Source organism: Nomascus leucogenys, chromosome 5 (assembly GCF_006542625.1).
Source record: "Nomascus leucogenys isolate Asia chromosome 5, Asia_NLE_v1, whole genome shotgun sequence".
NCBI classification, from domain to species: Eukaryota; Metazoa; Chordata; class Mammalia; order Primates; family Hylobatidae; genus Nomascus; species Nomascus leucogenys.
Window position 1 is genome coordinate 57,432,489 of NC_044385.1, and position 26,243 is coordinate 57,458,731.

The 26,243-nt window shown below is 36.2% G+C and overlaps 1 protein-coding gene across 5 annotated transcripts in view; it reads right to left on the bottom strand.

The window, feature by feature from the left end:
• CDK8 (cyclin dependent kinase 8) overlaps positions 1-26,243 on the bottom strand; it is a 155,789-nt gene that overhangs the window by 58,007 nt on the left and 71,539 nt on the right. For all 5 annotated transcript variants that reach the window (XM_030813210.1, XM_012506697.2, XM_003273139.4 and 2 more), the window contains exons 2-3: positions 15,676-15,751; positions 4,259-4,369 (exon numbers count right to left, since the gene is read on the bottom strand). Coding sequence is in view for 4 of the 5 variants with exons in the window: in XM_012506697.2 (XP_012362151.1) it covers positions 4,259-4,369; positions 15,676-15,751 (187 nt within the window). In the remaining variant the exon portion in view is untranslated. The remainder of the gene's footprint in view (positions 1-4,258; positions 4,370-15,675; positions 15,752-26,243) is intronic.

A 26,243-nucleotide genomic window follows, 5' to 3' on the forward strand; every position in this document is an offset into this window, starting at 1 on the left:
ATGCCGCATAGCTACAACTATCTGATCTTTGACAAACCTGACAAAAACAAGAAATGGGGAAAGGATTCCCTATTTAATAAATGGTGCTGGGAAAACTGGCTAGCCATATGTAGAAAGCTGAAACTGGATCCCTTCCTTACACCTTATACAAAAATTAATTCAAGATGGATTAAAGACTTATATGTTAGACCTAAAACCATTAAAATCCTACAAGAAAACCTAGGCAATACCATTCAGGACATAGGCATGGGAAAGGACTTCATGTCTAAAACACCAAAAGCAATGGCAACAAAAGCCAAAATCGACAAATGGGATCTCATTAAACTAAAGAGCTTCTGCACAGCAAAAGAAACTATCATCAGAGTGAACAGGCAACCTACAGAATGGGAGAAAATTTTTGCAACCTAGTCATCTGACAAAGGGTTAATATCCAGAATCTACAATGAACTCAAACAAATTTACAAGAAAAAAACAAACAACCCCATCAAAAAGTGGGCAGAGGACATGAACAGACACTTCTCAAAAGAAGACATTTATGCAGCCAAAAAACACATGAAGAAATGCTCATCATCACTGGCCATCAGAGAAATGCAAATCAAAACCACAGTGAGATACCATCTCACATCAGTTAGAATGGCCATCATTAAAAAATCAGGAAACAACAGGTGCTGGAGAGGATGTGGAGAAACAGGAACACTTTTACACTGTTGGTGGGACTGTAAACTAGTTCAACCATTGTGGAAGTCAGTGTGGCGATTCCTCAGGGATCTCGAACTAGAAATACCATTTGACCCAGCCATCCCATTACTGGGTATATACCCAAAGGACTATAAATCATGCTGCTATAAAGACACATGCACACGTATGTTTATTGCGGCACTATTCACAATAGCAAAGAGTTGGAACCAACCCAAATGTCCAACAACGATAGACTGGATTAAGAAAATGTGGCACATATACACCATGGAATACTATGCAGCCATAAAAAATGATGAGTTCGTGTCCTTTGTAGGGACATGGATGAAACTGGAAAACATCATTCTCAGTAAACTATCGCAAGGACAAAAAACCAAACACCGCATGTTCTCACTCATAGGTGGGAATTGAACAATGAGAACTCATGGACACAGGAAGGGGATCATCACACTCCGGGGACTGTTATGGGGTGGGGGGAGGGGGGAGGGACAGCATTAGGAGATACACCTAATGCTAAATGATGAGTTAATGGGTACAGGAAATCAACATGGCACATGGATACATATGTAACAAACCTGCACATTGTGCACATGTACCCTAAAACCCTAAAGTATAATAAAAAAAAATAATAATAAAAAAATAAAAAAATAAAAAAATTTACCAAAAAAAAAAAAAAAAAATTTCATATATGTTTCTTCATGTACACTTTCATTAGAGTATTACAAGTGACATTTTTTAACCAATGTTTTAAAATGACAAATCCTACTGTCATTTTGTTTATATTCCAGGGCTACATAACAAATGCAAAGTATACATACCATGAAATCTCACCAACGCCTAAGTGATTTTTAAAAATGACTATTTTTATTGCAACTGCCTTGTTACCCTCTGCTGCCTAACCCCTACCAATTCACTTCAACATTCCAATTAAAATAGATAAAGGAGTGGGTTTTAGTAGGCTAAATTATCATTTTTTTATGAAAATGAACATTAAAAATACTTATTTGGCTTAAATATTATTAAGATGATGATAAAGCTAATGAATTATTTATATACACTGTACAATATTACATGCAATAAAATTTGCTAAAGTATAATCATTGTACCTACATGTAAAATTAAATATTACAAACTAGCAGCTAGAAATCACATTGAGTGAAATATTATACTATCTTCTATGCTCTACTGTGGTTTATCACAAATCTTGTTTATAAACCAGCCTGGAAAATGCCTTAGGTTTAAATTATATGACTTTATTTCTTATGAAGCTCAGCATAGTGAGTGTTCAATTTAATACTGGCCACGCTGATTTAACAGGGTTGATCTGATTAGATTTCTTTCAAAATAGAAGAACAGAAGAACCAAAGATTTAAAAAAAAAAAAAAAGAAATTAATAACCAGCATGAACTTTGGAAAGAGTTTCATAAAAGAGAGAAAATTTCATGTATACATAATAAAAAGCATAGCCATGCTAATTTAGTAAATATAGATTAGTATGCAAATCAATACAATGTTTAAAGACATTATTAAATATCATTTAAAAAGCAGTTCACAGGAGTATAGTAATTCTTAATGAATTAACACAAGGTAATGTTAGAGGTTTGGTTTACTTGTTTCTTAAACTATAATCTGTATTAACAGATGTTCTTTATACAGATCGATAAGAATGTCAATTTTGTGAATATGTTTCAAAATTACTTTGGCTATCCGGTTATAGATTTTATATATATATATATATATCTCAGAAAGTTTTATCTGCAAGGTAACGTTTCAGATTTTTTTAAAAAATATAAATGTTATATTTAATAAAAGAGCAAATTTTATAGTTACCTTAGAGTTCCTCAAATACCAATTTAAAAAATAATCTGCTTAGTAAACTGCAAAATACTGAGGCTGGTGTTTGTATTTCAGCTACTTAGACAAGATAAATTTAGTTCTTATTTTACAGTAATTTTTTTCAATATAGCATCATTTTCGGCAATGCATTAGATAAACTAATAAGCTGGCTGGGCTCAGTGGCTCAGGCCTGTAATCTCAGCACTTTGGGAGGCCGAGGAGGGCAGATCACCTGACATCAAGAGTCAAGAGACCAGCCTGGCCAACATGGCGAAACCCTGTCTCTACTAAAAATACAAAAATTAGCCGGGCTGGAGTGCAACAGTGTGAACAAGACCCACTGCGGCCTCGACCTCCTGGGCTTCAGCCCCATGAACAGCTGGAACCACAGCATGTGCCACTGAGCCCAGCTAATTTTTTTTATTTTTTGCAGAGACAGGGTCTTGCCATGTGGCCCAGGCTTGTCTCAAACCCTTTGGCTCAAGTGATCGTCCTGCCTTGGCCTCCCAAAATGTTGGGACTACAGGTGTGACCCACTACATTTGGCCTAAAACTATTCTTATCATAGGTCAGAAAACAAAGAACAACTAAAAGTCACAACAGATATTAAAATTTATTTTCACACCAATCTCATTTTGTAATAGAGCTCTCATCCACGAAAAATTCCTCCAATGCAAGATTATGCCCAATTCAAGTAAGTACAATACAGTCATGCATCACTTAATGAAGGGATACATTCTGAAAAATGTGTCGTTAGGCAATTTTGCAGTTGTGTAAACATCACAGATTGTACTTACACAAACCTAGATGATAGACTCTACTACAAACCTATGCTATATGGTATAGCCTCCTGCTCCTAGGCTACAAACCTGTACATGTTACTGTACTGAATAAGGAAGGCAATTGTGACACAATAGTAACTAAGTGTGTTATCTAAACATATGTAAACATAGAAAAGGTACAGTAACAATATGGTACTATAATCTTAGGAGACCACTATCATATATGCAGTCCCTAGTTGACAATAACATTATATGGCGCATGACTATACTGTATTGAACTACTGCCAATGAAAATAAGAATTAGGATATTAAATTCAATTGTGAATAGTTAATAATAGATAATAGTTTCCCACATTTGTATATTTATAAAACTTTTCAAATACAAGATTGTTCCTCAGAAAAACATTGTTAAAAAAGGCAAAAAAGTATTACATTTTACAGATGGGGTAAACTACAGCTTCAAAGCCATTAAAAGACTTGCTTAATGCTATACGACAAATAATGGTGGAACCATTAGATCTCTCCAAAGATAGCATATTCGTCCTCCTACCTGAGGATACCACCTTCTCATTTTATACTCCCTTTATACAACGAAATAAAAGGAAATATGCTACTTTTCTATCTTAGAGCAAAATTTTACATATATATTACAGTTACTTTTTATTTTATCAAAAAACTATATGAAGCAATTTTGAATAGTTGTTGAACACTCTTTAGATTCTATTGTTTTCTTTAGTATCTGTTAAAAGATCAAAGTGACAATATTGAAAAGTAATAATACAAAGTCAAATACTCTAGCCTTCATAATGCCACCAACCACACTCTATGAGGTTACTTTTATTTTAAAAATGTTAAGTCTCATAATAAGCGGAATACATAACTGTTTTTAGTTACTCTTAACAATCCCTGACTGTTTGCTTATGTCTGCCAGCAATTCACCTTACCCAGAGGTCATGTTCAGCATAGTCAAACAGAAGCCACACCTTCCTATCAGCATGAGACAGAAACACCTTTTGAAGAGAAATGACGTTTGGATGCTTCAGCTCTCGAAGTAACTGCAAAACAAAGGAGATGCATTAACAATTTCTGTTACAAAAATAATGCTAAAAAACCCCACACCATTTGTAATTCAAAGGCAATACAAACCCATGGGTAATCAATCTTAAACATCTAATAAGCACCCACACAATTTTGAGATGGATACTTCAGTAACAAATGAGAAAATATCTGTGAGGAAAAGATACTGAACAGGTATATCTGAGTAAATCTATTTTGTTGTTGTTTGGTTGGTTATTTTAATTTTTTGATTGTGGTAAAATATATCTAACATAAAAATGACCATTTCAATCATTTTTAAGTGTACAATTCAGTGGCATCCTATGTTCTACGATCATCACCACTATCCATTTTAGAATTTTTTTTGTCATCCCAAACAGAAACTCTGAATCCATTAAACCAGCGGTTCCCAACCTTTTTGGCATCAGAAACCAGTTTTGTGGAAGACAAATTTTCCACGGATAATGGGGTGGAGGTGCAGGGCGGGGGTTGGGGGGAGGGGCAGATGGTGGATGGTTGCAAAATGAAACCGTTTCACCTCAGATCATTCATTAGGCATTAGATTCTCACAAGGAGCATGCAACCTAGATCCTTCACATGCACAGTTCACAACAGTGTTCAAGCTCCTATGAGAATCTAATGCTGCTGCTAATCTGACAGGAGGCAGAGCTCAGGTGGTAATGCTCGCTTGCCTGTGGCTCACCTCCTGCTGTGCAGCCCAATTCCTAACAGTACCGGTGCTGACGCGGGGACCCCTGCATTACACAATAACCCCACTGCCTTTTTCCCCAAGGCCCTGGTAACCTCCACTCTACTATCTGTCCCTAAGAATCTTCCTAATCTAGATATTTCATGTAAGTGGAGCCACACAATATGTATCCTTTCATGCCAGGCTTATTTCACTTAGCCTATTTCATTCTTTATGAATAAATACACTCCACTCTATGCATATCTATATATATATATATATATATATATATATATTTATCACATTTTGTTTATCCATTCATCTGTTGATGTTCATGGGTTGTTTTCACCTCTGGTTATTGTGATTAATGTTGCTATGAACATTGGTATACACTATCTGATAAAACTCCCTACTTTCAATGCTTTGAGCATAAACCTAAGAGTGGAAATCCTGGATCAAATGATTGCTCTGTGTTTAACTTTGTGAGAAACCACCAAACTTGCAGCTGTACCATTTTACATTCCCAACTGCAATGTATGAGGGTTCCAACTTCTTCATATCCTCACCAACACTGGTTATTTCCCCCTTTTTTTCCCTTAAAAATTAACATATATCCTAATGAGTATGAAGTAGTAGCTCACTGTGGTTTTGGTTTGCATTTCCCTAGTCAATAATGGTGTTGAACATCTTTTCATGTGCTTACTGACCATTTGTAGATCGAGAAATGTCTATTTAGTATGTCTTTTGCCCATTTATATGATTTATAAAACTGTCTCCCATTCTGCAAGTTATCTAGGCTTTGACATCACATAACAATTGAACTTGAAACAAATCTGTAGTTTGTAATCCTTTTTAGAAAATATCAAAGAATATTTGCAACATTAGAAGATGCAACATTCATTAACACCAATTATCATATGAAAATTAAGTTCTGCAACCCTGTGAGATACAGTACCTAATTTCAGGCATTTAAATTACATAGTAAAGTTGATTAAAATTTTGTAACTTTTCATAAAATAACAAAGAACTTAAAGAGAAGCATCCAGGAGAACATATTTTCATGGGTTTGTGCTTTCTCATCTCATAAAAGGATGTTATTTTATTTAAAATATTTTGTCTCCTTATCTTATGATAACCAACAATCCATCCAGTAAAAAAGCACCCCTAACCCTGCCAAGCAAAAACAAAAACAACCGCAACAACAAGAAAAAGCCTCTCATGAAGCCCGATACTATGTCTTTATCAGTTAAAACAGGTTTCAACAGTGCCTTCCAAATGTGCTTCAAATACTGGACAGCCAGGTGAGAAAACCAAGATCTTAAAACTTGTAACTTCGGTGCCTTTTGTAAGAACACTGCCACAAAAATAAGAATCAATGTAAATGTAAAGTTAACACTATATTGGGGGCTCTGAAATAAACTTCAGCAAAGACTATAAATCAATTAAATATTCAGTCACATATTAAAGATTATTCTCTGGTGTGATAATTATTTTATTCAGAAGTAAGATTAAGTTCAGGTTATATTATTTCTGCTTTTAGAATATAATTTTCAAACTTATAAGACTTTAGCAATTATATACCAATCCTCAGAAACCTAAATGCTAATATCTAAAATTGACCATTCCCTAATTAATAAACAACACAAATAACCTGACAGGGAAAGTCTAGACTTTGTGGTAATCCTGGATCTCCCAGCTGGCTCAAAGAGCCAAAGCTCGTGCTAAGGTAGTCTTAATTCTAGTTCAGTATTTTTCTATTATCTCAGAATTGGAACACACTCTTAAGCTAGACAGCTATTTCACATTCTTTCTAGTAATTGGCAGGGTGTAAATTATAAAAAACCAACAAATTCCAAAGCGTTGGCAAAAGAGCTCCACAATTATTAGAAACCTATATTTAAAGTTATTCTTAGTGTCTCCTGAATTTTACCTCCAATGAAAGGTTTCATTTCACTCCTGTATTCAAAAAACTGCAGCAACAATTTGATTAAGCTCTTCTCCCAGATGCCAAGTATGGTACTAGACGTGTGACATGTACTATCTCATTTAATCATGAATTAGCCCTATGAAATATTTATATAACCCCTATTTTACAAACGAGAAAACAGGGGTTAAGGGGGTTAAATAATTTGCTCAAGGTTACATTCCTAGGAAGTGGTAGAACCAGCAATTAATAAATTAACTTTTAAAGACAAAGCCAGTACTTGTAACTACTATGGTCTAATACCAATACCTCCCAAGAGCTAACATCCTAGAGGAATGGATTATGTCTGGATTATGTGTCTCTACAATCCAGAGACATAAATGTCTTAAATATATACCAGGTGGCGAACTTGACAATGGCAGGCACTATGTATTCATTCTCATGGCTGCATGGCCAGCTCCTAGCATAATGCCTGGTACTGCAGAGGCCCTTATTAACTATTCGGTAAACACATGAATAAATGATTGTGTAAATTAACAAAATGCACAACTAAATTAAAGAAGGACACACTACCCACTCTTTGGCTTCTGATCTATGAACTAAGATCACTGCTTTCTTTATAAAGCTAATCTACTGTGTTTTACTAAAATTTACTAAATTTTACTAAAAATATAAAAATTAGCAGCCAGGCACGGTGGCTCACGCCTGTAATCCCAACACTTCCGGAGGCCGAGGCAGACGGATCATTGAGGTTCAGGAATTCAAGACCAGCCTGGCCAACATGGTGAAACCCCATCTCTACTAAAAATACAAAAAATGTGTTGGGCGTGGTGGCACACACCTGTAATCCCAGCTACTTGGGAAGGTGAGGCAGGAGAATCGCTTGAGCCTGGGAGGTGGAGGTTGCAGTGAGCTGAGATCACCCCAAGGCACTCTAGCCTGGGTGACACAGTGAGGCTCCATCTCAATGCAAAAAAACAAAAACCAATCTACTTCATTAAATATCAATTAAAAAAATTATCTATCTAATTAACCAGACAACAAACCTCTGAGAGTAAAGACTTCATTCTGAGTAAGTAACTACTGCCAGAGTAGTGAGTAATAGTTTTATGGACTGAACTGTGTTTCCCTAAAATTCCTATGCTGGAGCCCTAACCCCTAGTACCTTGGAATGTGACTGTACAGTCACATGCTGCATGACGATGTCACAGTCAATAACAGACAGCATATATAAGATTATAATGGAGTTGAAAAACTCCTATCACCTAGTGACACACAACCTTCATAATATTGTAGCACAACGTGCATTACTCATGTGTGTGTGGTGATGCTGGTATACATACATGTATCATGCTGCCAGTCTCATACAAGTCTAGCAAATATCATTATATACAGCACACAATATTTGATGATAATAAATGCCTCTAATACTGGCTATGTTTTTATTACATTACGCTTTTTATCAGTATTGTAGAGTGTACCCCTTCGACTTTTTTTTTTTCTTAAGTTAACTGTAAAACATCCTCAGGCAGGTCCTTCAGGAGGTAGTCTGAAAGGTACTGTTATCCTAGGAGAGGCAGCTCTATGTGAGTTATTGCCCCAAAGAATTTTTTTTTTTTTTTTTGAGACAGTCTCATATTGCCCAGGCTGAAGTGCAGTGGCATGATCTTGGCTCACTGCAACCTCCATCTCCCAGATTCAAGCAATTCTCATGTCTTAGCCTCCCAGGTAGCTGGGACTACAGGCATGCACCACCACACCCAGCTAATTTTTGTATTTTTTTGGTAGAGACAAGGTTTGGCCATGTTGGCCAGGCTGGTCTCGAACTCCTGGCCTCCAGTGATCTATCTTGTCCACCTCAGCCTCCCAAAACTGTCGTGATTACAGGCATAAGCCACCATGCCTGGCCTCCCTGAAGACTTTCTAGTGGGATAAAATTTGGAGGTGGAAGACAATGATATTCATGATCCTGACCCTGTGTAGGCCTAGGCTAATGTATATACATGTACCTTAGTTTACAAAAAGAAACATGCATTTGTATGTTCATTGAAGCACTATTCACAGTAGCATGGAATCAACCTAGATGCCCAGCAACAGTGGACTGGACAAAGAAAATGTGATACATATACATCATGGAATGCTATACAGCCATAAAAAAGAATAAAATCATGTCTTTTGCAGCAACATAGATGCAGCTGGAGGCCATTACCCTAAATAAATTCACACAGGAACAGAAACCAAATACCACATGTTCTCACTTAGAAGTAGGGGCTAAACATTGGATAAACATGGACAGAAAGATAGCAACAATAGATACTGGGAACTACCAGAGGAGGGAGGGTGAGGTGGGGGGAAGGGGTGAAAAACTATCGGTAACTATGCTCTGTATCTGGGTGATGAGATCATTCACACACCAAACCTCAGTGACATGCAATTTACCCATGTAACAAACCTACACGTGTCCCCGAACCTAAAAGTTGAAAAAGTAAAAAAATAATTTTTAAAAATAGAAAAAAACTTATAGAATAAGAATACAAATATTTTTGTACAGGTGTACAATGTGTATTTTAAGTGTTATTACAATATTAAAAAAAGTTTATAATGTAAAAAAGTTACACTAAACTAAGGTTAATTGAAGAAAGTAAAATATGTTTTATAAACTGAATGTAGCCTGAATGTAGCCTAAGTGTACAGTGCTTATAGTCTACAGTAGTGTACATTAATGTCCTAGGCCTTCACATTCACTCACTACTCACTGACACCCTGAGCAACGTTCAGACCTGCAAGCCCCATTCATGCTAACAGCCCTATACATACAGGTGTACCATTTTTTATCTTTGTTTTGGGGGGACCTTGAACAAGAAAGAATTTGGGGTGAGTCCACAGAGAAAAGGGAAAGCAAGTTTATTAAGAGAGTAAAGGAATAAAGAATGGCTACTCCATAGGCAGAACAGCCATTTTTTTAATCATTTATTCCGTATTTTTACTGTACCTTTTCTATGTTTATTCCACATATTTACCATACCTTTTCTATTTAATATGCTCAGATATACAAATATTTAGCATTGTGTTACACTTGCCTATAGTATTTGGTATAGCAACATGCTGTATAGGTTTGTAGCCTAGAAGGAATAGGCTACAAACAGCCTGGTGTGTTTAGGTTCTACCATCTGGGTTAGTGTAAGTACACTCTGCGATGGCAGAATAATGAAATCGCCTAATAATGCATTTTTTCAGAGCATATCCTGCTAATTAAGTGATGCATGACTATATTTGGAGATAAGGCCTTTTAAGAAGTAATTAGGTTAAAATGAGGTCTTTAGAGTGGGCCCTAATCTAATCTGACTGGCGTCCTCCCAAGAAGAGATGATGAAGACATACAGAGAGACACCAGGAGTGTCTCTGAAATGACCATCTGATGAGACAGGAAGGAGGAGGCTATCTGCAAGCCAAAGAAAGAGGCCTCAGAGGAAACTAACCCTGACAACATGTTGCTATTAGGCTTCTAGCCTCCACAACTATAAGAAAACAAACTTCTGCTGTTTAAGCCACCCAGCCTGTAGTATTTTGTTAGGGCAACTAAAGCAAACCAGCACAGTAAGTAACTATTACTAGTGAATAAGTAAAACACCTTTGTTGGTGGTGGTGTTTTGTTGTTGTTGTTTTTAGGAAGACATATTAGGAGACAGACAGGTCACTTTGGGATTAAAAGAGAACGGCCACTGAGGATTGGTGATGGAACTGTCTCAGTGGACAATTACCTTGAAGTAAATATTTATACTGAAGAAACTCCAAAAGACCTGGGAGCTGTGCTGCACTTAGCAGGGCTAACATTTACTAAATGCCTACTACACGCCAGGCACTGTCCCATTTTACAAATGGGGAAACTGAAACACAAACAAATCAAATAACTTGTTTTGGGTCCTACAAGCTAGTAAAGTGGCAGAGCCAGGGTAGGAGCCCAAGGAGTCTAGTGAGGTTGTTACCCCTCATGCATTCCTGTGTGTTTGACGCTCTGATGCTGAGAGAGTATGCAGGCTTTCCTTGGTGACGGAAAGAACTTCAGCACTACATGACCCTATTCGGAGCCCAGAGCATGTAGATCCTAGTTTTTAATACTGTAGAAGTTACTTTTTGCCTTTTCGAAGATTTTGTGTTAAAATATTTTGAAAACGGCCGGGTGCGGTCGCTCCCGCCTGTAATACCAGCACTTTGGGAGGCTGAGGTGGGCGGATCACGAGGTTAAGAGACCATCCTGGCCAACATGGTGAAACCCCGTCTCTACTAAATACACAAAAATTAGCTGGGTATGGTGGCGGGTGCCTGTAGTCCCAGCTACTTGGGAGGCTGAGGCAGAAGAATCGCTTGAACCCAGGAGACGGAGGTTGCAGTAAGCCGAGATTGCGCCACTGTACTCCAGCCTGGTGACACAGCCAGACTCCGTCTCAAAAAAAAAAAATTGAAAACAAAAGGTTTAAAGATACTCATGTAATAGTTTCCATCACAGAAACCATCTATGTTTTCCCAATTCTGCTAAAAGAAAAAAAATCTTATTTTCTGAGTTCTAAGATTACTGTTTTGACTACGTAATTCACTGTAAATTTAATTTATTCCAGCTGTTACATACAATATCACATTTAATTTGAACTTCTATAGTACAAGTATATAAAAAATAAATTAATACTTCAAACTGTGCCTTCTCAATAAATATCATAATGGTGAGAAAATGGGTTTAAAAAGCCTAATATTCACAAAACTATATTGCATTCTAACATTAAAATTTCATAATATAGCAAAGATAAAAAATAAATTCTAGATTTATAACATGAGTATGGTGATAGCTGACTTGAAATTACTGTAAAGAAAATAAGGAAAACAATTCCAAAATTATTTCAATATATTTAAACCTGTGAAACCTTTTTCAACCAAATTCTTGCAAATTGATAAAAACTGAGGTATGCTTGGCCAGGCACGATGGCTCATGCCTGTAATCCCAGAACTTTGGGAGGCCAAAGTGGGTGGATAACAAGGTTAGGAGTTTGAGACCAGCCTGACCAACATGTTGAAACCCCATCTCTACTAAAAATATAAACATTAGCTGGGTGTGGTGGTGCGCACCTGCAATCCCAACTACTCAGGAGGCTGAGGCAGGAGAATCACTTGAACCCGGGAGGCGGAGATTGCAGTGAGCCGAGATCATGCCACTGCACTCCAGCCTGGGCAGCAGAGCAAGACTCTGTCTCAAAAAAGAAAAAAACTGAGGTATGCTTAGGTTAAAGTAGAGGTGAGTAGAAAAGTAAAGCCCAGAGCTTTACCTCTGCTCCCCCATCACAACTATAAGGCAGCCTTGTGGAATACTGATGATTCACCCATGTGCAGTTTGAAAAATGTCTACACTAGGAATTACAGCTCACAGGAAATTTTGACAATGTATAAGACAAACCACTTACAAAAAAATGAAGATGAAGATATGCAATGCTCTTTGCTTTTAGAAGAAATTCTCAGAGTTCCTTCCTCCCTCCCTCCCTTCCACACTTACTTACAGAGCAAGGACTATACACCACACATAGCACACACTGGGGAAGAAACGCATTACAGTCCAGAGGGTTGGGGGAACAGATAACAAAGTAAGTAACCAGGCACACAGATAAAAAGAACCCCCTTGTAATTACATTTGTAATGAGTGTTATATTAAAGAAACAAACTGGGTGTAATCATAGAGAGTTAATGGAGGTGAATGCTGGGGACACACAACTTCTTCGAGGAAGAATTAAGAAATGTAAAGGAGGAAGGCCTGATAAGAACTTGCCAGAAAACATGGGAATTATTTCATTCTTAAGTTTTTGTTATGCAAATTTCCAAACTAACTAAAAAAGAATATTAAAACAAACCCCTATGTACCATTAGCCACGCACAGCCAAACTTATTTATACTAATATCCACTCCTCCCAGCCAACCCTGGATTATGCTGAAGTAAATTCCAGTTATTGTATCATTTCACCTATAAATATTTCAGTATGTATCTCTAAAATACAAGGTCTCTTTTCTCTGACCCACAATGAAAATAAATTAGTAATCAGTAGCAGTAAGTTATCTAGAAATATCTCACATTTAAAAATTAAGCAATATAATTCTAAATAACTCATAGATAAAAGGAAAAATTTCACAAAGAAAACTGAAAATATTTTGTACTAAATTAACAGAGTAAGAAAAGAATTATATGGTTGCTTTTATCTATGCAGAAAAAAGCAGCATTTGATAAAATTCAATATCATTTATGAAAAAAATTCTTAGGAAACTAGGAATACAAGTTCCCAAACTTGATTAATAGCACCTATGAAAAACATGCAGCTATCATTATACTGAACAGTGAAAGTGGCAACATTTTCCTCACAGTTGGGAATAAATCAAAGATACCTGCTCTCACCACTATTCAACATTGTGTGAGATGGCCTAACCAGCTCAGTAAAGAAAAAAAAAGAAACAAAAGCAGAAATATGGAAAAAAGTAAAAGTATCCCTATTCATAAATGACATAATTATGTAGAAAAAATCCCAAGGAATCACCAAAAACCTACCAGTGAATTCAGAAATGTCTCAGGATATATACTACACTACATATATTTATATTTTAAGTAATTATATAAATAAATAAATAAAATGGAAAGTATATCTTTCCGCTGGCTTGAAAGTCTCAATACTATTATTCTTTGAATTGATCAAAATTATAATCTCAACAAGCTTTTTAAAAAAAAAAAAACTAATTAGCTGATATAAAAATTTGTATGATAATGCCAAAGAATCTAAAATACCCCAAACAATTCTGACAAAGAATAAAGCTGGTGGCCTTACACCATCCAGCTTCAAGTCTTGCGAGAAAGGTAGAGTAATCTATTGGTATAAGGCTAGACAGAGAGAACAATGGAATGAAATACAGTCCAAATGTATACTTTTTTTGCAAAGGTGCCAAAGGAATTCTATGGCAAAGGATGTTTTCCAAAAATGATGCTACAACTGTACATTCACATGGGAGGGGGAATTCAAACTCTATATCATACCACAAACAAAAATTAATTGAGTATATCATGGACTAGAAATAAAAAAACTATAAAGCATTTAGAAGAAAATATTGGGAAATATTTTCACAATCAGTGGGTAAAGATTTCTTCAGCCACATACAGAAAATAGCCATAAGAGGAAAAATTAGTAAGACTTCATAAAAATTAAACATTTCTGTTCATCTTAGATTGAAGAACCATAATCAAGTACATTATAGGCTTTCATCTTTCTGTATTTAAGTGCATTTATAGTTATCAAGATATATGCAAAGATAATAGCTGTTTCTGAACTGAGTTTTGTTTTTTCTAATAAAAAACATTTTGTTAAAGACTAATGAAGAAGAGAAAGGCATGTGAACAATAAGTACACAGCTCAATGAATTTTCACATATATAACCCATGTAACTAGACCCAGAGCAAGATCAGAGAACATTACTAGCACCCTGAAGCTCTGTATTCCCTCCAAGGGTAATCAACATCCTGACTTCTAACACCACTGACCATAGTTCAGTGGCTTTTAACTCTTTAAAGCTGACGAATATATACAAAATAGATGTTGAATAACTGACAGTTAACATACAGATACCTGGTCTCAAGATTGAAAAGTATAAAAAAAGTATCAATTAAATGAACTACATCTTTCAGCATGGTCTACCTTTGGTTAACAATATCCTCCATCTCACCCCTATTCTTCCCTCATGAAGGTAATTCTTACATGCGTTCCCAAACCTGGAACTTTCCTTGATTTTCTACTTTAGTTTAGATGTACACCCTTCTCCATTCTCATATACTTCTATCACAGTGCTTGACATGCTATTCTTAGATTTATAAGTCTTTTTCCTCAACACAGTGTAAATTATTTTTACCTACTTCAGTTGAAGACTCATTGGTACAGAATCTAGTAAACTTGCAAAATTGTTTAACATTTCCAGGTCATAATAGACTATAATGGGTAAATATAATAGAAGGGCTGAGAGCAACAAAAGCAAAGATTATAATATATACCCTAGAATATTCTGTGTAAAGCCAGAAAAGACACATTTGGACCCACAGTTTTATAACAGTAAAAACTGAAGAAAAATCTCAAAAAGTAATGCTCAGTTTAAATGTATGGATAACTATTAATGCATTAACCCAAAGACTACTTCCCTTTGGAATCAAAATGAGATTCTAATCACAATATGGAAAACTATGCTTCCAAAATAAAAGGGCATAAATGTTTACATACTCAAATGAACAGATACAAGCAATGAAAATCAAATAATACAACCTCATTTTAATTTGACATAACTAATGACATTAGTCTCATTCTATTAAAATAAAAATACTAATTTTCTATGGACTAACATGCCACTTTTACTGCTCTCAATGAAATAACTGGACCCTTTACTATTAGTACAGGTATTGGGAAAACATGTATTTATATTAACAACTGAAATTTACCCCAAATAGTTTATATAGACAGAACTACATGCCCCCTTTACTTCTCCTTAATAAATAATATTTTTCTACATAGAGTTGATATAAAAAATATTCACTAACTTTCAATTAATATGACAAATACAATACAGAGCCTTATATAGTTGGTACTCATAAGTCAGTTGATAATAATGATGATAAAAAGAACTTCACTTACTGCTATTTCTCTACATGCCGACATAGAGATCCCAGTTCCTTCTATTTGTTTTAAAGCATAGTCTTTATCATCCTTCCTGTAAAAACAAAGTTATTTTAATATATAGATAAATCTATATTTATGTGCATTTTTATAAAGTAAAATATAAATATAAATCACATGTTTAATACACATTTGACATCATTCAATATAATCATACAATGTCATACAAGGAAAAACTTTTTAGACAGCCTAGTCCAGTCTCATTATTTGATGAGGGAAGTTCGCTTCAAAGGAATAAAAAAGACTTTTCCAAGGCTCCACAGTTACTTATGGAAAATATAGATTGAGATATAGAGCTTCTGACTTCCAGTAATAGATTCCTTCTGCTCTAATGTATGAACATAACACACACATATAAAATAAAACCTGCTTTCTAAAACCTATTCAGATATTAGTGGGTCAGAAAAGTTAAGAAATGAATGTGTCCCTAAGGCACAAAATGGTTATAATTTAAAACATGTTATAGTAATCATAATTTGATAATAAATAATTTAGGTCATCTCCAAAGACTTTCAAAGACACTCACACAACATGTGTTTACTGAACACTTACTATGTACCCAGAACTGTGCTAGGTACTGAGGATACAACAGGTTCCTTCTTGTAGAGAGTTTTCTGTGTCTATTGGCTTAAAAAGATAAGTAACACACCATAATACAATATGTTAAGTGCTATTATATGGCAAGTGCAACAGAAAAGGTTACTCAAAGGGGACTTGGTGGAGGACCCAAGCAAAGACTTCTCAGAGGGCGGGCGTGGTGGCTCACTCCTGTAATCCCGGCACTTTGGGAGGCCGAGGCAGGCGGATCACGAGGTCAGGAGATGGAGACCATCCTGGCTAACACGGTGAGACCCTGTCTCTCCTAAAAATGCAAAAAAATTGGCCGGGTGTGGTGGCGGGCGCCTGTAGTCCCAGCTACTCGGGAGGCTGAGGCAGGAGACTGGCATGAACCCGGGAGGTGGAGCTTGCAGTGAGCCGAGATCACGTCACTGCACTCCAGCCTGAGCGACAGAGCGAGACTCCCTCTCAAAAAAAAAGACTCCTCAGAGAAAATGCCATCTGAGGCCTAAATGGCTGTTCTCAAACCTTTTGGTCCCAGAACCCCTTTATTCTCTTGAAAATTACTGTGGACCCTGACGAGCTTTGGTTTATTATATCTATCAATATATACCCTATAGAAATTTTAAAATGGGAACTTTTAAAACTACAGAAGTTTATATCCATTAGCCATCGGAGCAACGGAATAGCATCATCACATGTTGGATCACCTCTGAAAGAAATCCACTAGGCACTCATTAGAACGAGAATGAAAACCAAATAATATCATAGTATTATTACAAAAATAGTGTTGACCTTACAGACCCTCTGAAAGGGTCTCGTAGACACCCAGGGGTTCCAGGATCACACTCTGATCATTTGATAATGTGTGTGTGTGTGTGTGTGTGTGTGTGTATCAGTTAAGAGAGATGCAGTCACATGAGGCAAGAGAAAAAGCATTTGAGGGAGACTGGATACTGTATACAACTAGAGATCAGGCTGGGGATAAAATCAAGAACCACAACACAAAAGTCTTTTCGTGCCAAGAACAACAAGAAGGGCTCCTTTAAAGGTTTGTTGTTGTTGTTATTAAGCAAGAGAATATCAATTATATTTTATCTGGAAAATGTATCTTTCGCTGCCTTGTGAATGCTTAGTGGGAGTAAATAAGGACAGGAGGCAGAGAGAACAGTTACATGTAATTAGTATTAAAATTATTCAGTGAGAGATGATGATGGCTATTGCAGAATGGTGGTTACTACAGAGAACAGACAGATAAGAAGCAGGGTCCTTCATGATTGACTATTGTGGGTAAGGAAGAAGTTAAAGACAATGATTTCTGCCACAGGCAACAAAGTAATGACAGCATTATTCACTGAAATTAAAAACCAGGTAGGAGGAAAAGCTTTGAGGGAACAGGTAGGTGATAGCTCCATTCTGTGTAGGCTGAGTTTTGGGGACCAGTGAGACATCTAAGTGGGCATAGCTGCTGGCAAGTGGAATAAACACTAAAGCTCAAGAGCAAGCTGAAGATACAGATTTACTGGAATCAGCATGACACAGTGATCGAAGCCTCAAGAGTAGGTTCAATGAGAGCAAAGAGAAGGACTGTCAAGAAAAAGATTTTCAAAAAGGGCACAATAGCAAATAGTATAAAAATCTGCAGAGGTCTAGTAAAGTAAGAATTGAAAAGTATCTACTGAATTTAGTAATGATTAAGTCAACAATGGATAGCGGAGTAGGCAAAAATAGTTGCAGCGATGTGGTGGCAGGGTCTATATTGCAGAAGGCTGAGGGGTGAATGAGACATACGTAAACTAAGACAACATATGTAAGCAATTCTTTGAAGGCGAAAAATAAGGCAGGTGCTGGAGTAATACACAAGGTTAAAGAGTTATTATTTCTTAAGATGGAAGAGACTTGAATGTGATAAGCACTGACAGAAAGGACCCAGAGAAAAAGAGCTGACAACATAGGAGAGGAGAAAAAAATCCAGAGAACAAGCTTTCAGGGTCTTTGCTCGCTGGCTTGAAGGAGAAACATCTATTCCATTGTAATAGGAAGAAAGGATAGATAAAGGAACCAATACAGATGGAAAGAAGTTGGTACAGACGCAAAAAGCTGGGGGAGTTCTGATTTTGATACGTTTTTTTTCCTGAAAGTGGCAATGAGGTCATATACTAAAAGGAAGGGCAGAGGTGATAGAACTGGAGACTTCTGTAGTGAGACAGTTTAAGTGAACAAATTAATAAGCCTTTATAAAATCAATTAATTTAAGTCAATTTAATACTTTATTATTTTAAATTATTACTAAAACTTAACATTGCTTTATCTTTGTTTTTACAACATATTTTATACCAAATCCTTACTTGGGAAAAGAAATCACAATTACAACATTATTTTTCTGGAAAAAAATTCGTTTTATAACAATCAGTTTTACAGCATATATCTAGTAAAGCACCATGAGTACTCATTATATGAAAAAGACATTAAGAGGATCTGTACTTAATGTTCACTGTCTGAATGGTTTCTGAAAGAAAGAAGAAGTTAAGGACATAAAAATAAAACAAAATTGGAATCACAATAGTCTATTAGACACTTTCATGGGCAGGGTTATTGATTTAACCAGATGGTCAATCCAAGGGTATAATACATTCTATTATATCTACTGTTAAAGAATTACATCCTAGAATTGAACCCCCTACTAAGAAAGAGAGTGGTGGGAAAGAAAATAATTTAAACTAAAGATTTACCTATTCACCTCCTTAATATCCACCACTTTCTCTTATTTAAAAATGCCCAAGGTGGTATATGACAATTTCTTCTCTGTGAACTAAAAAAATTCTAATATTCAATCAGTCTTCTCCCCTACTCCAAGTAATTATATGTTTTTTACTTTATAAAAGTAGATTATGAGAAAGAAATGTGCAATGGAGAAAAATAATACCAAATAAATTATAAATGATATGTGATTATAAAAAAAGGCAACCTCCTCTTGAAAATCACCTAATATAATTACAACATAATATAATAGTGCTATGTGGTTTACATGGCAAATTTATCTCTCTGTCCACACATTTTTTTAGTAAAAGACACAAAAGAGATGAAAAAGATTTGTTCACTAGTGTCAGTAATGATCCAAGGGAAGTAGTCAGATTAAATGAATGGTTACAATACAGATTGAGTATCCCTTATCTGAAATGCATGGGATGAGAAGTGTTTCGAAATTCTGATTTTCAGGAGACTGTGGAATATTTGCCCATATATAATGAGATATCTTGGGGATGAGATCCAATTTAAACACAGGATTCATTTTATGTTTCATATACACCATACACACATTGCCTGAAGGTAATTTTATATAATATTTAAAATAATTATGTGCATAAAACAAAGTTTGTGTACAATGAACAACAGAAAGCAAAAGTGTCACTATCTCTGCCACTCCTGTGAACCATCTGTGGTTGTTTGGCATCACCATCATTCATGACTCTGAATTTATATGCTACTAATAACTAATTATTTTCTTACACTTAAGTACTTAATAGTAAAAAAATATGGCATATTGGCTGGGTGTGGTGGCTCACACCTGTAATCCCAGCACTTTGGGAGGCCAAAGCAGGCAGATCACCTGAGGTCCGGAGTTCAAGGCCAGCCTGGACAACATAGTGAAACCCCGTCTGTACTAAAAATATGAAACTTAGCCGGGCGTGGTAGTGTACACCTGCAATCCCAGCTACTCAGGAAGCTGAGGCAGAAGAATCACTTGAACCCAGGAGGTAGAGGTTGCAGTGAGCCAGGATTGTGCCATTGCACTCCAGCCCGGGGGACAAGAGCGAGACTCAGTCTCAAAAAAAAAAGAAGGCATATAATTAATATTGTGAAAAAATGTGTTCAGGGTAGTCCTAAGCAGCACAGTAGCATCACCAGAATACCTTTTCTCCCTTGAGGACGCAGAATCAACGGTGTGTTACGCACCTGCATTTGACTACGACCTGTCACATAAAATCAGATGTGGAATTTTCCACTTGTGGCATCAGGCCAGTGCTCAAAAAGTTTCAGATTGTGTAGCATTTTGGATTTCTGACTTTTGGATGAGAGGTGCTCAACCTGAATAGTGTTCTAAGCACTAGAGAAAGAGGAGACAACACAATGTATGTTCAAGGTTTGAAGCTGGACAAGATAAGGCTTCAGAAAGTCTATTTAAACTAGATTCTGAAGACTTGAGAAATTTGATAAAAATACTTAACAAACTAGGCATAGAAGGAATATAGCTCAAAATAATACAGGTCATATATGACAAAACCACAGCTAACATCATACGAATGAGGAAAAGTTGAAAATCTTTCCTTCAAGAACTGGAAGAAGACAAGAATGCTCAGTTTCACCACTCTTATTCAACATAGCACTAGAAGTCCTAGGTAGAGCAATCAGACAGGAGAAATAAATAAAAGGCCTCAAAATTCAAAAGGAGTTAGTCAAACTGTCTCTCTTTGCTGATGATATGACTCCATATGATACATATATATATATGTATATATATGTATCATATGGAGTCTTGCTCTGTTGCCCAGGCTGGAGTGCAGTGGCATGATCTCAGCTCACTGCAGCCTCTGCCTCCTGGGTTCAAGTGACTGTCCTGCCTCAGCCTCCCGAGTAGCTGTGATTACAGGCACGCACCACCATGCCTGGCTAATTTTTGTATTTTTAGTAGAGATAGGGTTTCACTTGTTGGTCAGGCTGGTCTCAAACTCCTGACCTCAAGTGATCTGCCCACCTCAGCCTCCCAAATGATCTTGTATTAAAAAAAACCTAAAGACTCCACCAAAAACAACTCTTAGATTTGGCAAATAAATTCAGTAAACTTGCAGGTTACAAAATCAATGTATAAAATCAGTATTGTTTCTATATACCAAAAATGATCCAACCAAGAAAGAAATCAAGAAGTCAATCTCACTTAAAAAGCTAGAACAAAATTAAAATACCCAGGAGTAAATCTAACTAGGGAGATGGAAATCTCTACGAGAAGGACTACAAAACACTGTTAAAAGAAATTAAAGATGACATAAACAAAAGGAAAAACATCCCAGGCCCACGGATCAGAAGAATCAATATTGTTAAAATGACCATACTGCCTAAAGCAATCTACAGATTCAATACAATCCCAATCAAAATACCAATGTCATTCTTCACGGAGTCAGAAAAAATAATCCTAAAATGTATATGGAACCAAAAAAGAGCTCCAATAGTCAAAAGCAATCCTGAACAAAAAGAAGATAGCTGGAGGCATCACATTACCTGACTTCAAAACACATTACAAGGCTATAACCAAAACAGCATGGTGTTGGTAGAAAAACAGATAAGTAGCCCAATGGAGCAGAATGAAGAACTCAGCAATAAAGCTACATATTTATAGCCAACTTATCTTTGACAGAGCTGACAAAAACTTGTATCAGGGAAAAGGACACCCTCTTTAATAAATGATGCTGGGAAAACTAGATAGCCACATGCAGAAGATCTAGGCAAAGAATTCATGACTAAGACTTCAAAAGCACAGGCAACAAAACCAAAAACAGACAATGAGACTTTATTACACAAAAAAGCTTCTGCACAGCAAAAGAAATAACATAGTGAAGAGACAACCTGTTGAATGGAAGAAAATATTTGCAAACTATTCATCTGAGGGGACTAACATCCAGAATATAAAAGGAACTCAAACAACCCAACAGGAGAAAACCAAATAATCCCATTAAAAAGTTAGCAAAGAACATGAATAGATATGTTTCAAAAGAAGACATACAGAGAGCCAACAGGTATATGGAAAAAATGCTCAGTATCACTAATCATCAGAGAAATGCAAATCAAAACCACAATGAGATACCATCTTACCCCGGTGAGGATGGCATTCATTAAAAAGACAAAAGATAACAGATGTTGGTGTGGACACAGAGAAAAGGGGACTCCTCTTACACATGGTGGCTGGGAATGTAAACTAGTATAGCCACTATAGAAAACGGCATGGCAATTGCTCATAAAGCTAAAAATCGAAATACCATTCAATCCAGCAATCCCACTACTGGGTATCCACTAAAACAAAAAGAAATGAATATATTAAAATGATACCTGCACTCACATGCTTATGGCAGCACTATTCACAATAGCAAAGATAGACATAAACCTAAGTGTCCATCAACAGATGAACGGATAAAGAAAATGTGGTATATATACACTATAGAATACTATTCAACCACACACATACAGAGAAGGAAATTATCCCATTTGCAGCAACATGGACGAAACTGGAGGTCAACATGGTGGAAATAGCTTAAGCGAAATAAGCCAGACGCGAAAACACAAATATTGCACATTCTCACTTAACCTGTGGGAGCCAAAAAAAAAAAAATTTGAACACGTGAAGGAAGAGTGGAAAAATAGGTAACAGAGACTGGGAAGGTAAGTGGGAGGCAAAAGGGCGAATGAAAAGTGGTTAAAGGGTATAAACATACAGTAAGATAAAAGGAATAAATTCAGCCGGGAGTGGTAGCTCACGCCCGTAATCCCAGCACTTGGGGAGGGAAAGGCAGGCAGATCACTTGAGGTCAGGAGTTTGAGGCCAGCCTGGCCAACATTGTGAAACCCCACCTCCACTAAAACTATGGTAAAGGGAATTTTTAAAATTTTTAAAGGACATAAGGACAATAAGGATAAAAACTGAGACTGAAGATAGCATAAAAATGTGGAAACTAGAAAGCAAATGGACAAAAAGTAGCTGATTAAGAGGATCCAAGAAAACAAAATCAGAAGCTGACAGTGAAGAAAGCCAAGAACCAATCAGACTTACATAGCAAAATCATGCAATGGCAGAGAATTGAGACTATAAGATACTGCTAGAAGTAGAAATGGCTGAATGGAAGACAAAGTGGAGGAGATATCCTAGAACAGAATAGTAAGAGACAAAGTGAGAGAGGGACAAAAGAAAAATAGGAAAATTGGAGGAGCAGTTCAAGCAATTCAAGAAAACTTCCAAATTGAAAGACATAATTTCGAAAACTGGAAGGGTCTACCAAATTCCCATCACAAATAAATGAAAATAGGCCTATCCCAAGATATAATATCTACATTATTTCAGAAAAGTGGAGACAAACAGTACATTTTACATTTTACAAGCTTCCAGTGGGGATGGGTAACAAATCACTTAGAAAGGGATCAGTAATCAGGAGACCTTTGGTCATCTCAAAATGACTTTTGCAAGCTAGAAGTTCTAGACTAGCTCTGCATTGTATAAAATCATTATATATTGATTACATTGTCAACAGATGTGGTTTAGGGTTTAAGCTCTGTGTAGGAGCCTGTTCTGGAGAATTAAATTTTCACTTGCAAAGATAGGAAAATATTCTGGAATAGTCAACCAGATCAAGGAGCTTGCACCAGATTGTAAAGTGGTACACTACTTCTTTCATGGAAAAAGACATGCTTTAAGGAAAACAAAACAGCTGAAATAATCATAATCACTGTGTTTAGTTATATAGTAAGAACTGTGAATTACCTAAAGGCTAATGTGTAGGTCTAAGATTTAATTATCTTAAATATGCGATAATGTGTAAGATCACAAACAACTGCCATTGCATGCTGAGGTATGATGATTATTAAGGGGGAAAAGTCAGTGAGAATGCTGGACTATGACATAAAATCTTAGTGGCTGTGCAAGATAATAAACCAGTTTGGTCCGAATGCTTTAGAGATGTTAAATGAACAGCCTAAGTTGCTTTGGTGTGGTATCTTTGGTATTTTTAATGACCACAGTATTTCCAACTAGGGAAAGAAAGCAAAAGATTTAAAAAAAAAAAAAAAAAAAAAAAAGATGGCTCTTAAATATATGTTCTTGGGCCTTAGCCATATTTTAAATCATTTTTAATAAAATTTCATTATTTAAAACAATTAAAGGTCCTAACAATTATTGTTCTTGCATTATTTTCTTTCTTTTTATTTTTGAGACAAAATCTGGCTCTATCACCCAGGCTGGAGTGCAGTGGCGCAATCTTGGCTCACTGTAACCTCCACCTCCCAGGTTCAAGCAATTCTCCTGCCTCCGCCTCCCGAGTAGCTGGGATTACAGGCACCCACCACCATACCCAGCTAATTTTTGTATTTGTAGTAGAGACAGTGTTTAACTATGTTGTCCAGGCTGGTCTCGAACTCCTGACCTCAGGTGATCCACCTGCCTCGGCCTCCCAAAGTTCCGGGATTACAGGCATGAGCCATTGCACCTGGCTGTTCTTGCTTTATTTTCAAAAACTGCCTAGAACTATTTCTTACCTTGGATATCATGACTCAGGTTAACAATTGTATCATTTAAAACTCTTCTAGACTTAGGTCCCAAATTCAGAATAACAAAGCTAATAAAACGTATTTTACGCCTAAAACATCTTTAAATTTTCTGGAATGGCCACGAGGTAACACAAAGATTTACTCCTTTACCTTAAAAAAGGAAGGATAATAGAAATAATTAGATTTGGTCAACATTACTACAATGTTATTTAATTCAAAATTATAAAAATTCTTATTGCTAAATTATTTGGTAAATCACAAGAGAAATTTGGGCTCTATAAATCAATTATATGCAAATTTTATTAATGAATATATCTTCAATGGTTATGTACTTTAAGTTGAAAAAAGGCAAACTCATGCTCATATACAAAAACTGGTACAATAACTACTTCAACTTGATTTTTGTTTCTAGATTTCAATATCCTTATTAATCATGGACAATCAAGGTACACTTGATGATAGAAACTAAAGGGCCACCTAGATTTGTCAAATTCCTCACTATTCATAATATGTCTAACCCCCTGCATAATTACTGACTGAATCTGTGTATTGTATGCCAATAGATGATCCAGTCTTTTCCATTCTATTAATTCTAGTTAAGATAATAACTTTCCAGGGCTGCTGAATCTTATCATTGATGGAAACAACTATCAGCTGTATATGGTCGTAGATTAGGTGTCTGGCTATTTTTGCAGCATCATTAGACAAAGACTGCACTTGAACACGCTCCAATGACTTTGCCAGACTCTGTTAACAACTAATGCAGCAGTAAAACACCTTGGCTCTGACTTATAGCACTGCAACAGATCCTCAAATTACTAAAGGTCTGCCCCAGCCAGAGACCTCAAACTAAACATTCTTAAGAATCTTCCAGAAGAAGATGATCTTAGAGACAGATACAGCTTCTACCCAAGACTTCTGGATCAAGAGGAATGAAAGAGACAGCTTCTACTCAGGACCCATGGAACAAAGATCTAGATGGCCAGAACCATAAATTATCATGCTTTAATTTGTATGCTCTTATTTTGTGTCCAAGCTATTGTCTTTCCTTTGGTTTAAATTTCTGAATTGTTAACAGGCACTTGTTAACTCCAACAACGGTACCTGTAAGACCTTACCCATAATATTGCTTTGTGCATCCCTAGTCACTGTGTGTATGAGTCTCTTGTCAGGCTACAATTTGCTCGTGATTTAACTAAAATAACGCAATCAAACCAATGGTTGAGATTGTAGCCACTTTCTTTTGGGTGCAACTCAGCTTCCTCTAGTTCCTGGGCAATTACATTTAACTACTAAGCAACTCTTTAAATAGTAAACTAAAAATAGTAAACAGGACAGATACCCCTATGATGTCATACTTAGGAAAGTTTCTGTCAACACCAAAAACACACTTAAGGACCATGGCTCTTGGCTTAGAAGTAGAATACAAACTCTGTTAATAATCTCTCAGCATTTGTCAGTGTTAAATTACTCAAATGTGACCTCCAGAACCTTAAATGTGTAAAGCCATTTTTCATTCAGATGACTCAACAGCTAACCTTAATAACAAAAGGTATACATAAAGAACTGACTTCAGTCTAACAACAGATGAGGTTGTCTTAATAATCTCCTATCTCCTAGCAATGGTAAAGATCTGTATTTCGTTAAACAATGATCTGAAT